This window comes from Trachemys scripta, chromosome 12 (assembly GCF_013100865.1).
Source record: "Trachemys scripta elegans isolate TJP31775 chromosome 12, CAS_Tse_1.0, whole genome shotgun sequence".
In the NCBI taxonomy this organism is placed as follows: Eukaryota; Metazoa; Chordata; order Testudines; family Emydidae; genus Trachemys; species Trachemys scripta.
The window spans coordinates 29,893,596-29,907,179 of record NC_048309.1 but is presented as its reverse complement, the minus strand read 5'-3'; the positions used below and the strand labels follow the sequence as shown (position 1 = coordinate 29,907,179).

The following is a 13,584-nucleotide window of genomic DNA, read 5'->3' as shown; positions in this document are numbered from 1 at the left end:
GACCACCTTCTGTCCTTCTTCAGAATTCCCGAATTAGTGGAAGGAACTGACTGGTGGTTGGAGCCACTCACCCTTTTGTACACTCGGAACCTTTCAGTATGCAAGGGAGCAGGAGGGGGTGAGTGGGCCCCAATGGTGACTGCTTTTGAGAAGGTTCTGGAAGCTCATGGCATTGGTGCCATGATCCCAGAAGTGAATGTGAAGAGGCTGATCTCGAAGAACTCTGTTTACAGGTAAGTAACCTTCATTTTCCTTGTGTTCATGGTTTTGAGTTGTAGAACAAGTGGATTTAGCAACCTTCACTGTTTGCAAACCATATTTTTATGGGTATACATGTGGTTTATTTTCCTTGCCTATCTTAACCTCAGTGAGGTGCTAGCTTTTATAAATGAATGTTTTTAAAATTGTTTGAGATGCTTTCCTGAAAGCCATAGTAGAAGTGCATATTGCTATTTTGTATTACTACAGCAAATGTGGTAAAAAATAATGAATTTATATAAGCAGCTTCGCAAGTAGTTAAATTAGTGTTAGTTATTTTGCTTTTCAATTCATAGTAATTTTCAAATCTTCTTGATATTTCCAGACCCTTGGACTTGAGATTGAAATTGATTGTTTGCCTGCAAAAACTAGATCAAAATTGTGCTGATATAATGAAGGTAAGTGTAATGTCATGTTGATCTGGAACCAGGATCTAAACTCTCAGGATTTTATTCCTACTTTGAAGGTGGGACTTGAATTCCCCCCCAGTGTCATTTGAGGAACTGTTTTAATTTTATTTACATAAAGAATCTCAAGGTAATGTGCTGTTGGAATAATTATATTTACGTGATATAAAAGTAAGCAAAGGAAGATAAAAACAGAATCTCTGCTTAACATATCTGAGCATGTTTCTGTACTTGCAATGGTATTGTGCAGCTGAGTCCTTTCCAATCAGTGAAATAGCTTCTTGCAGCTCCCCATTTAGTATTATGTGACAAAATGGCCGATGTTGGTATGGTGCGTTCCACGCTTTTCTTGGCAGGGGGCTAAGATGCCACCTCTTGCCTCTGCTCCTGGGGCGCCGAGGGCCCTGCTAGTGGCCCGGGAAAGTGGTGGGGAAGGGGTCTGGGTTTGCGCCTCACTCTGAGCCCCAGCCCCTCTCAACCCCTGCAGGTTTCTTACTCTCTTCCCCCTTGGGTAGGGCTACCCTGGGTCCTTGATGCTGGGGGCGGGAGTCTGCCTGCCCTGTTGGGGCAGGGTCTCCCTTTCTCTTGTTCTCTGGTCTTTCAATTGTCAGCAACACACCTCCAAACTTGAGTCCTCTCTCCTTCCTCGCACACCCTGACTACCTGAAGCAGGGGGTTTTATTAGGTTCCTGACAGGTCTTAATTGACTACAGGTGCTCCAATTAACCTGTAGCAACCCTCCCTAGTCTATGGAAAACCCTGCTTTAATTAGCCTAGGGTTTATATATTTCCCCTCTACCACTCTCCCACTGCTCCCTGGCCCTGCTGTATCATAATTATCATAGAAGGCACATCTAGAGAAAGAGCATTAATATTAAAAGAGTGGTTGTACAGAGATACTGAAATTAAATAGTAATCCTTTTTGTTGCCTCAGTCTGCTTTACTTAAATATTCATAATTAAGTCTTTACCTTTTGCTTTGGCAGAATGAATGTGCAGATTTATAAAGTATTTAAATTTTGTATCTTTTGTAGTTCGTTACCCAAATGTTTCTAAAATGTATAATTTTACTTAAAGGTGATCTACAAAAAACTTAACAAGTTGGAGTTGCATTTTTTTGCTGCTTTTGCCTGGATAATTATTCTCTGCTTGCTGTCCTTCCTAACCCTGTGGACTCTGTTTGTATTTCTAAAAGCAAGCAATGCCAAGTCTGCTCTTTCCTGGTATGTTGCTGGTAAACTCTTGTCTGAGAAATGTAGTGTGGGTTCTTACTTTAATTGACAGAGTAGGTACATTGACTCTACAATAATACATCCTTTTTCCCCATGTGTTAGGAATTTGAGTTAAATAGGAATCAACAAGGTTTTAAACTGGCTGGCTGGAAATCCCTTACCCTCTGTTATTTAGCTGTAACTCTTTTAATGTCATAACTTCACTATTCTCCAGTACTATGGCATTTTCCAGGATAGACAAGAACTGAATTTTAATGTTTTTTTTTTTAAGTTTTGACAACTTTTCAGACTTCCTTTATCATAGAGAGGCAAACCCATTCCCTTTTTTGTAGGTCATATTTTTAAACCTTAGTTTCAATGGTGTTTGAAATTTTCTAGGTTTTTAATGATCCTATTCACGGCCATATTGAAATACATCCTCTCCTCGTTCGAATCATTGACACTCCTCAGTTTCAACGCCTGCGATATATAAAACAGCTGGGAGGCACTTACTATGTTTTCCCAGGAGCATCGCACAACCGCTTTGAACACTCCTTGGGGTAAGGCAATATTCTCATTCATATAAATCTACTCCATTTTGATTTCTCTGCCAAGGTTCTCTTCCTTTCCACCAATCTGGAGTGACTGTAAGGCTGGTCTGGCGTATTGTGTCTAGTTGGAACTTAAAACTAGCATTTTAGACAATGAGTATACACTGTCTGAATTGTTACTTGAGGTTTGTTTCTAGAGGTGGGCAACAAAAATTACTATAGGCTTTGAGAAACTTCTGTCTGAGAGTGAAAAGATGGTGGTACTTCAGTTTAGAGATGAGAGGATATGATAGAGGTAATAATATGTAGAGAAGGTAGATCATGCATTAATCCTTCCCTTTTTTCATAACAAGAATAAGGGGTCATTCAATGAGATTGAATGACAAATGTAAAGTTGATAAAAAGAAATATTCTTCTATAATGCACAATAAACCTATGAAACTCATTGCCGCAATATATAATTAGGGCCAAGAGGTCAGAAGAATTAAAAAATGGTTAAGTATTCCTGTGGATAATGAGAACGTCTACAGTTGCATAAAATAGGATTCAAAATAAGGGATATAAACTCATGCTCCAGGGCATAAGCCAGTCAATAACTGATTTGTGTTAGGAAGGAACTTCCATAATCAGGTTATTCCCTAGTTGTCCACCATGATGATTTTTGCATCCTCTGAGGCATCTGGTTATTGGCCATCGTCCGGGTACTGGATTGGATGGACTGGTGTAAACAATTCCAATGTCTCTGTGGAGCTTGGAGGAGTTGAAGGAAATAAGGGCAGCGATCTAAGCAGAGCAAGCTTGTGCAGGGACTTGAAAATGAGGAAAAGGACTTTGACTTTGTGGTAGGCGACAGAAGCCATTGAAAGGGTTTGAGTTGGAGTTACAAGAGGAAGATGACTTTGGTAGCAGCAATTTTGACTGACTAAAGTGGGAAGAGGAGAGAATAAAGTCCAAAGAGGAGATTACTGTAATCAAAGTGTATTCTTATGAGGTCGGGATGGAATTCTTGAGGTGAGGACTCCTTGGATGTGAAATCTGTTGCTTGTTTCCTTCAAATATTTTTTTTCCATGGTGTAGGTTTTACAAAAGGAAGTAGCTAGCTTCCATAACTGGACTGAAGTTTAGGTTTTGAGCATCTGTTGCTGCTCTCTACTGCACTAGAGCTATGGTTTACAATAGCTAAGGCAGAGTTGAATTGGCAATTTCTCTTGTTTCTTTACTAAACCTCAAATTATTAACTTTTCTCATATTTTCTGCCTGGAACAGGGTAGGCTATCTGGCAGGATGTCTAGTCCGGGCATTACACGAAAGACAGCCAGAGTTGGAAATAAACCAGCGAGATATTCTCTGTGTTCAGATTGCTGGACTTTGTCACGATTTGGGTAAGCAGCTCTTTAGAACAATTGTTTGGTAGCTTAAGTGGTTGCTGGGTGTGACTGAATGCACCCATATATTCATTACCTACATGCTATATCTTCGTACAAGGTATGTGGGTATGATTTAAAAACTCATAATTTGCCTCTCAGTATTGTCCTAATAAAATGTGTGGCAATGCTGTATGTGAAGTTATAAGATTCACCTGTATGATGATGTTAAGACTTGTTCCAAACCACACAGCCCTGTCCAAGCAGAAGTTGGTAAATAGGTCTGTCCTAAACAAAGGAATGTGTGCTTGCCTTAATTTGCATTTAAGCAGTAAACAGAGGCTCCAAGCCCGAAGGGAAAACAAAGAAAGCTCAAACAGGTGGGGGAAAAAAAGAGCAGGGATCATCATTCCACATAGACATTTTGTCTCTTGGTTCTCAGCTGGAAATGTTTTTCAAGAGGGTAATTGCAACTATAAAAAGCAAGGGAAAACACCCCAAGGTACCCTCCCTCTGCTGTCTCTGGCATCACACCTAAGAAGACAAAGGAAAATAGCCATTGGACTCAGGGAAGGGGAGAGGTCCTGACCTGAAGAGTTTGGTCAGTAACCTTGCTGGAACACGTGATAAGAAGTTTTGCTTGAATCTAATATAGTTTGTTAGGCACTAGTAAGCATTTTGTCTTTATTTTTCTTTTAACCATTTCTGGTTAATCATTACTTACTTAAAATCTCTCTTTGTAGTTAATACACTTTTTTATTGTTTTATATAATGAGTGTTTAAGTTCAAGTGTCTGGGTAACTCTATTTAAAGTAATAAACTGGCATATTATTCCCTTAAAAGAGTAACAAACTTAATATATTTGTACTGCCCAGGAGAGGGCTGGGCAGTACAACCATACATGTCTGGGTAAAAATCTGGGTCTGGGAGAGTGTTGGGGTCACCGTGCAGTATAAACAAAGCTGGTGAGAGCCAGGGTTTAACTGGGAAGCTGAAGTTACACACAGACACTGAGGGTGTTTCTGGAAGGCTGTTTGAGAGTTGTCTAGGTGGGAGCTACTACCAGTAAGGTATTGTAAGGCACCCAAGGTTGCAGGGCAGAGATGACACAGCTCCCCACTGGTTTGAATTGTACCCTGGTATGTCACACTGGGTCACTGTCCACCCCTTCAAATTATTATTGAAATTTGGTATGTGTGATTCTTCCATGAATGGTCTGAATGTCTCTATCCCTTCAGAGAGACACGGTGGTGAGGTAATATCTTTTATTTGATCAACTTCTGTTGATAAGCGATACAAACTATTGAGCTTTCACAGAGCTCTGAAGTGACCTGAAGAAGAGCTATGCATAAGCTCAAAAGCTTGTATCTCTCAGAAGTTGGTCCAATAAAAGATATTACCTTACTCACCTTGTCTGTCTTAATATTCTGGGATCAACATAGCTACAACATTCTATATCCCTTCTGACTTATCTAGTAACATTTCAAAATGAAAGTGTTAATAATAATAATAATAATTAATAATAAATTGATTAATAGGTATATCTCCATATATTATTAGCTCCTAGAACTGGAAGGGACCTTGAAAGTCCAGCCCCCTGCCTTCACTAGCAGGACCAAGTACTGATTTTGCCCCAGATCCCTAAGTGGCCCCCTCAAGGATTGAACTCTCAACCCTGGGTTTAGCAGGCCAATGCTCAAACCACTGAGCTATCCCTTCACCGAAAAGTAATAACTATTAATTGCTTTCCAGATGTTTAATACATCTTTAAATTTTACGCTGCTCATCCACTGCATTGCTGACACAGAGCACCTCCTGTGTGCTCAGCAGTACTGGAGCTCATTTGCAACACTGGATATTAGCTCTGGGTTTATTGAGTTGAAGCAGTGATTAGCCAGAACACTGCAGTTTTTCTGACGCTTCTTGGAAAGTGTGCTTTCGTATGTAAGAACCTCACTTCTTCAGATGCAAGTGGAAGTGAGGTTCTTACCCACGAAAGCTTATGCTCCCAATACTTCTGTTAGTCTCAAAGGTGCCACAAGACCCTCTGTTGCGTTTGTATAGTGTACTTACTGCATTTGAATCTTATTCTCCCATTCTGTGAAGAGCAGTACAATGAAATGAGAGAATACAAATTCACACAGTTCCTACTTACATTTTTGCTGACAAACATGTTTCAGATTAAGCCTGTACACTCTTATTTTTAAGGTCATGGACCATTTTCACACATGTTTGATGGAAGATTTATTCCACTTGCTCGCCCAGGTCTGAAATGGAAGGCAAGTATTTTACACCGAGAACAATATGCAAGTGAAATATGCCACTTAAATATTTTTTGAAAGGAAAAGGTAATTCACCTTTAAATATATGAGTAGTCAATAGTGCCTGCTTTTGTGAGCAGACAGTGGTGTTCTAATCTGAGTGACAACATATTTACCTTGATTAAATTTCAAAAAAGCTTTCTCTCTCCCAATCATGGTGATACCCTTGGTGTTTTTATTCTGTCTCATAATATCCAAGCTGGGGAGGAGCAGAAGGAATTTTCCTTTTCTTTGCACATACTCCTGGCAGGTCTTTCTTCACGTGAGCCTGGGGCAAGAGGGACTGAGAGGAGCATTGGGGGTAGTTCCAAGTTGGCATAGTCCCTTAATGTATATGGGGTAGCTTTGCCCACATTCCAGATTTTATAGGCATAAAATATTAACTGTAGACAGAAATCTAATCTAAAAAGGTAAAAGTATGTTCAAAATTTAGATTTCAATTTTTTAAAATTGAAAGGTTTTCTAGTACTCTTTGGAATTTTTTTTTAAATGTAACAAAAATGTTTCCCTATATTCTCTGCAACCCTCATTGTGCTAATACATGAGAAATGGAAAATTAAGCTAACGGAAAATGAAGATGGTCAATATCAAAATTACCTTTCTTAGTATAGTAACTTTCCCATCATTGAACCTCCTGGATATTAAAATACATGCTTAACAGCCCAATAGTCAAAATTGGACATACATGCACTGTGGACAAGTTGATATTAGTTTGAGAACCTTAACTTTTTGCATTTCTTGAAGACAGCCTGGTCCAGTGGCTAGAACAGGTACTTGAAGTTACTATATTCCCAGCTCAGACATTTGACTTTGGCTAAGTCTGATAGCAGCTTGTGTGTGTGGATAAAGTAACATTTATACATACTTTCTGCAGCATGAAACAGCTTCTGTTCAGATGTTTGAACACCTGATTACTTCCAATGGACTAGAAAAAGTCATGGAAGATTATGGTTTTGTCCTGAAAGAAGATATGGACTTCATCAAAGAACAAATAGGAGGACCCCTAGATAAAACCCCATGTCGGGGTTTGGTAAGTCAGTTTGCTGCTTCTGTGGAAGTTATTTTAAATGCTCTTCAATTTAAGTGAAATAAAAATATCATTTTCGCTGCTATTCTCATTTTAAGCTCTATCTGTGTAGTTTCTGGGACACTTCCAGACACTAAAGTTAGGAGATCAGTGTGAAAAGTTGTCATAACGTTACTTTGAGCATGTTCCATCCAAGCATCTCAAAGTGCAGAGTGCATTGTTTGTGGATTGTTAGCGGTTGGTGGATTCACTGACATGCTAGGCACTCAAACCTTCAAGAAGTACAGTCCCTGCTCCAAGAAGCTCAAAATCTAAGGCCAGATTGATATCCAGACAGCTACAGGGAAAGGAAATGAGACAATTTTTGTATACAAGTCAACTTGTTCGTGGTAAACAACTTTGTTGAATTGGATCTTTAATGGGAACTTACATGTGGACAAGGTAGGGGCCTTGATGAGCTTGGAGTTCTGTCATGCATAGGGAGCCACAAGGAGGTGATTCAGCAAGAGGCTGACAAACAGGTGAACAAGACTGGAAGTACTGAAGCAGAGGACGCTTGATCAGAGCAAGGGGCAGAATTGTGTAAAATCTTGAATGTGGTGACCAAAAGGAAACTTGATGAAATGGTGATTGGGGAGCCAGTGGAGGGATTCAGAGAAGGGAGTGATGTGATCGAATTAGGCAAGGAAGGAGAGTTTACAATTATTAATCTTCATAGCCAAGTGAAACAGCCAAGTCTTATCCTGTTATGCAGATGAAGACACAGAAGTACAGCTGTTGAGTGACTTGCCCAAAGTTATACATTCAATTATTGGCAGAGCTGAAGCTAGAATCTAAACATCCTACCAGCATGCTTCTCTGATGATCAGACTGTTCTAGTAGGGGAGATTCCAATCACTGCAGCAAATTACAAAGGCTTACACAAAAAACATATACGATAAATGGAAAGCCTCTATCTTGACAGCTTGATACAAAATAGAATTCAAAGATTCAGCTTTGTCATGACAAACATTGGCGTTTACAGATAATTATTTGTATTACAGTAATTCTTAGAGGCCACCATCAAGATCAGGATTCCCTTGGTAATAGGCAGTATACAGACACTGGTGCCTGCCCCACAGAGCTTATGTTCTAAATAGAAAAAACAGATTGATAAATAGACAACATAAAAGCAAAACATTTTTTAGTTGCATTTCCTTTTTTCAGGATCTTTTTACGGAATTTTAAAGTTGCCATGAAGGATAGTATTTGGTTAAACTCACAAGAAATACTAATACACATGAACCATGCATCTTACAGTAACTGATATTCTCTGATTTTTTTTTTTTTTTCCAGTGCTTGCTAATGGCTGACTTCTTGAGTGCATCTGGCCCTAGACTGAAGGGTGCAAATTTTCCAAAATAGTCATCCCTGGCATTTGAACAGTAGAGAGAATCTCTCTTCTCTTCTTATGGTTGGCAGCTTGTGTCAGAGCTTGGAGGAGCCAGCGGGGACACAAACTGTCATCACTATAAACTTCTACCAAGTGGCTTAAAGCTGCAGATTTTCCTTAATTCCAGTATAACTTGCAAATGAAGCACTCTTGTACCCATTTAATCATGTTAGGGGAGTTTGCTGCTTAAACACCAGCTCTAGATACTAATGTCTCAAGCTCGGTTTCTGAAAGTTAGTTATTTCTTTTTGTCAGATTTTCTTCATCAAAACTACTGATTTAATGTATTTATCCATACTGTCAAGTGCAAAATCAAAATGTATTTCTGACGTCTATAAACGCATTCTGAAATTGCTGCTGACCATGAGTTAACCTATTCTGAATAAGCTGTTCTGATTTTCCAGTGGCCATACCGTGGTCGACCAGAAGAGAAAAGCTTCCTTTATGAGATAGTGGCTAACAAAAGAAATGGCATCGATGTTGACAAATGGGATTACTTTGCCAGGTACAAATCTTCCTGATTTTACTTTTATTATAATCCTAAAAAAAAAATTGCCCAATGCTGCTGCTTTTACTGTAAGTAAAATTTCATTATTGAATGCTTTTAATTCATTCTCTCTGGAATACTTTTAGGGATTGCCATCACTTAGGAATCCAGAATAATTTTGATTATAAGCGCTTCCTTAAATTCGCTCGGGTCTGTGAAGTGAAAAACAAGAAGCATATCTGTACCCGTGACAAGGTAAACTGCATGGGGGAGAACAGAGGATGTTAACTTGTGAAGGTATTATACCCTTGTAGCAGCAGATTGAAAAGCATAACCTGTAATAAAATGAACATGGGGTCAGTGCTGCTCAGCTAATGGAATGCAGCCCTGAAGTGGGTTGCGTGCAGGAGCCGGGTGGGTTTGCTAGTGTACTTGTGGAGAAAGGAAAGCAGCAAGAATCCCTGGGTTGATGGGAGCCTGAGGAAGCTGGGCAAGGAATTGAAGAAGCAGCTCATTCCCTCCCCTTTCTCTTGTTGCTTCCAACATTTCCTTCAGAGCCTTTTGTAGTAAAGCGAGTGCACAGACCTGGAGCTGAGCACAATGCAGGGACGGGGAGAAGTGCCTCTAGCATTAGCATCCCACCCCATGCCCCTGGGGGGACACACAAAGTGATGCCACAGTGTGAATTTTTTGGCTGCTTTGAGTCATGAACCAAAAATGGATAAACTGCTGTCTTAGGTAGGGTGCTTAGCAGGAATGGGAGCTGGGAGGAAGTAGTCACTGCCCCAGGAGATGCTGTCAAAAGTAACACAAGGTGGGAGGGGTAGGAGCAGCTCCCGCTGCCACCCTTCTCGTGGGGGGAAAGGGCTGGATGCGTAGCAGTACTTTAAAGAGGTCTGACTGAGAAGCTGGAGCCCTTGGAGTGGTCTGTCCATCTCACACTGCCAGCCAGCCAGTCACCCTTATATCTAGTACCATGGAAAGCAGTTGGTGAGTTGGCTTTTGGGTGGGATTAAAATCATAGCCAGCCAGTCTTGAAGATAGAGGGTAGGTTGGAAGCCATCCACCAGTTGCTACTTTTCTTGTCTCTTTCCCAGCATTGCTACAAGTAGCACAGCTTTGTGAACAAGAGTAGCTGGGAAACAGACATCCCCTTTCCTGCCAAATTATGCCTTGTCTGAGGGGGTGGTATTTCTCCTTGACTTTCTAGGTTCAGGGATGCAGCAAGGATTCCAACCACTCTCAGCAATTCCTTTCAACTAATTATTCTCAGGGCCATATGTATTCTACCATGCTCGAGCTGTGTAACTTGCGAAATCTACTTGTGTTGGGGAACTTCTTGAATCTAAGATTTCACTTTTAGAAATACAAGTTTTGATTGTTCATGGCTGAGAAAAGAACTAGTAGTTCAAGCCCTTCCCTCCCCAAATACAGTCATTTCCACCTTTGCCCACATGATGAATTCCTTACTAATGTCAAAAGCCTCAGCCAGTTCCCTAGTGCCAAAACCCAGCACCCACACATTCCTGGGTGCCCAAAGCACTCCCAGTACCGACAGCACCAGCACCGACGATGCCAAAAAGCATAGAGCTCCTTAAACACTCGAGCTCTGCCGCAAATGCTAAGGGGAAAGTTAAACCCCACGTCTGGGCACCTACAGTAGCCAGTAAACCCTCGGCACTGAGCATTTCAGCGCTCATGCTGCCACCTACTGTCGGCATTATGAATTTCAGCCAGACAGCTGTGAGTACAATCCAGCATACGGTACCATGTTCCCCGTCACACCTGTTCCGACCCTGCCTTATCACAGCAACTCCCGCACCTCAGAGACTTACCTATCTCATCGGTACCTCAGTCCCCCCTCCTCAGTACCGATGGCGCCTTGATACACAGGGCTCTTTCCCAGCCCAGCTCTCCACAGTTGTCTACACACTGCTATAGTGGGGAGGACGAAGGAGAAGAGGATATGATAGGCTCGCCTCAACATTCATTTCCTGTAATTTAATCCTGCCACACCGGCACCACCAGCCACTGGCTTCCCTGCAAACTTTACAAACCAACCCTGGTTCAGCCAGCCTTGGATGCCTCCTATGCCATTCCAACCACAACGGCCATTCTGGCAACCGTGGGAACCATACCAACAACAGCAGCAGTGAATACCCAACACTCTGCTCACAACTGGTGCACGCCAACCACCTATGCTGCCTTCACACGCACCTCCTAGTGTCCCTGAACAGGGGATCGAAGAACAGGAGGAATTTTCGGACCCAGATGTCATAGCTGACACTCATTTTTCCTTTTTCTCGCCGGGTGACACAATTATGCCTCCTACCACAACGGAGGATTTCAGGCAGTTTCAGGATCTCTACAAGAGAGTGGTGGTTTCCCTTGACACTTCTCTGAAAGAGGTCCAGGAATTGCGCCACAAGTTAGTGGACATACTACATACGTCCACTTCATCCAGAATCGCCCTCCCTGTGAATGAGGTGATTATGGATCCTGTCAAATTTCTCTGGCAAACCCCAGCAGCGATTCCACCTACCTGTAAAAGATCTGATAAGAAATATTATGTAACAGCCAAAGGCACTGAATTTCTCTTCTCACATCCATTACCAAATTCGTTGGTTATAGATGCAGTAAATGAAAGGGGCAAGCAACAACACTATAGGAATACCCCATACGATAAAGACTGGAAACGACTTGATCGGTTGCAAAGCATACTCGGCTGCAATGTTACAATTGAGAATTGCCAATTATGAGGCCCTGTTGGCAAAATACGATCGCAATAACTACGCCAGCCTTTCTGAATTTACAAACTTTATTCCTGAAGACAAAAGAGAGCCGTACAAAGCCATCCTTATGGAGGGTCACCTCATCACTAGAACAGCGCTTCAAGCCGCCCTCGACTCTGCTGATTCCACAGCAAGATGCATAGCCATAGCGGTCGTTATGAGGGGAGTTTCCTGGCTTCACCTGTCTGGCTTTCCAAAGCCAGTACAGTCCATTGTAGAGGTCTTACTGTTTGACGGTGCCAAGCTCTTCACAGACAAGATGGACGAGTCATTACACACACTGAAAGACTCCAGGGCCGCTTTACGATTCCCTAGGTATCCACACACCTAGGAACAAGAGGAGACAAACCAATTACCAAACTCGGCAGCGATTCCGAACCCCTTCGTACATTCAGCACAACAGGTTCTACGACCAGCAGAGCCGTAGACAGAAAACACCCAGGAGAAGGCAATCTGCCTCCTCGACTACTGCTTCCCAGCCATCAACCTCCAGACAGCAGATTTGAAATCTTGGTCGAGGGCTCGAGAACCCCATCGCTCTCAATGCTGGCACCATCTCCCAATGGCAAAATCTTTGGAAATCTCCTAATCCCATTTTACCCCATCTAGAATTCCATCACCAAGGACAGACGGGTATTGGAAATCATCAAAACTGGTTACTCCATCCCCCTTACCTCCAAACCCCCTACCCATCCCCCTTCATCTTATATCCCTGGGAGCTGTGGAATCCGTACCAGCCGAGTACAAAAGGAAAGGATTCTATTCTTACTACTGCCTCATGCAGAAAAAGACAGGAGGTTGGAGACCTATTCTAGACTTAAGGCGACTCAAACAAATTTATAAAAATACTAAGATTCAAAATGTTCACGCTAAGTACCATAATCCCAGCATTAGAGAGGAAGGATTGCTTCTCAGCCCTTGACCTCCAGGACATGTATTTTCACACATCCATTCACCCATCGCATCGGAAATTTTTGCGATTTACAATAGCACAGGACTATCTTCAGTACAAAGTCCTACCCTTTGGCCTTTCCACTGCGCCGACGGTATTTTTCAAAGTACTCACCATAGTAGCGGCCCACTCACGCAGAGAGGGCATAATGATATTCCCGTACTTGGACGACTGCCTGCTGAAAGCACTAACACTGCAGATAGCCATACAGACCACCCAACTTACGATCCATCTCTTTACCTCCTTAGGTCTTCAAATAAACTTTCAAAAGTCAACTCTAACATCAGTGCAGCGCCCGAGATTGATTGGGGCGGACCTTCACTCCCTCAAAGCAACTTCTTCCCTTCTGTAGCTGGGTGGTCACCCACTCCTGCCTTAAAAGGCTTAAAACAGCCTGGGGAGAGGGCTGTGGCAGGGAAGGAAAAGCGGGGCTGATTCGGGGAAGCAGCCTCGGCTGGGGGCCACGCCCCAATCAGGCCACGGCTGGCTTAATGAGGGCCCAAGTGGCCCTTATAAGAGGGCTGGGGCCAGAAGCCAGAGACAGTCTCTCTCTAGCTTCTTGAAGGAAAAGGGCCTGGTTGCCTGGGAGTGACAAAAGATACCTAGAGTGGAGCAGCGTGGGGGAGTTCCAGCCTGGAAAACCCCCAGGCTGCAGGCCTTGTTAAAGGCCAAAGAAGTGTCCTGGGGTTGCAGAGGGCAGCCCAAGGGTAGGCAGAGGCAGCAGGTCCAAACCCCCTTTGCCGGTGATGAGTGGCACTTACGCTGCAGTCTGCCCCAGGGAAT

At 42.5% G+C, this 13,584-nt stretch overlaps 1 protein-coding gene across 3 annotated transcripts in view; it reads left to right on the top strand.

The window, feature by feature from the left end:
* The window catches only part of SAMHD1 (SAM and HD domain containing deoxynucleoside triphosphate triphosphohydrolase 1), an 84,399-nt gene that overhangs the window by 25,775 nt on the left and 45,040 nt on the right, over window positions 1–13,584 (top strand). For 2 of the 3 annotated variants that reach the window (XM_034786673.1, XM_034786675.1), the window contains exons 3-9: window positions 584–656; window positions 2,275–2,435; window positions 3,693–3,808; window positions 5,999–6,069; window positions 6,986–7,141; window positions 8,975–9,075; window positions 9,204–9,312. In XM_034786673.1, the coding sequence (XP_034642564.1) occupies window positions 584–656; window positions 2,275–2,435; window positions 3,693–3,808; window positions 5,999–6,069; window positions 6,986–7,141; window positions 8,975–9,075; window positions 9,204–9,312 (787 nt within the window). Of the gene's footprint in view, window positions 1–117; window positions 234–583; window positions 657–2,274; window positions 2,436–3,692; window positions 3,809–5,998; window positions 6,070–6,985; window positions 7,142–8,974; window positions 9,076–9,203; window positions 9,313–13,584 lie in introns of those variants that run through there. The other variant, XM_034786674.1, reaches the window with a different exon arrangement.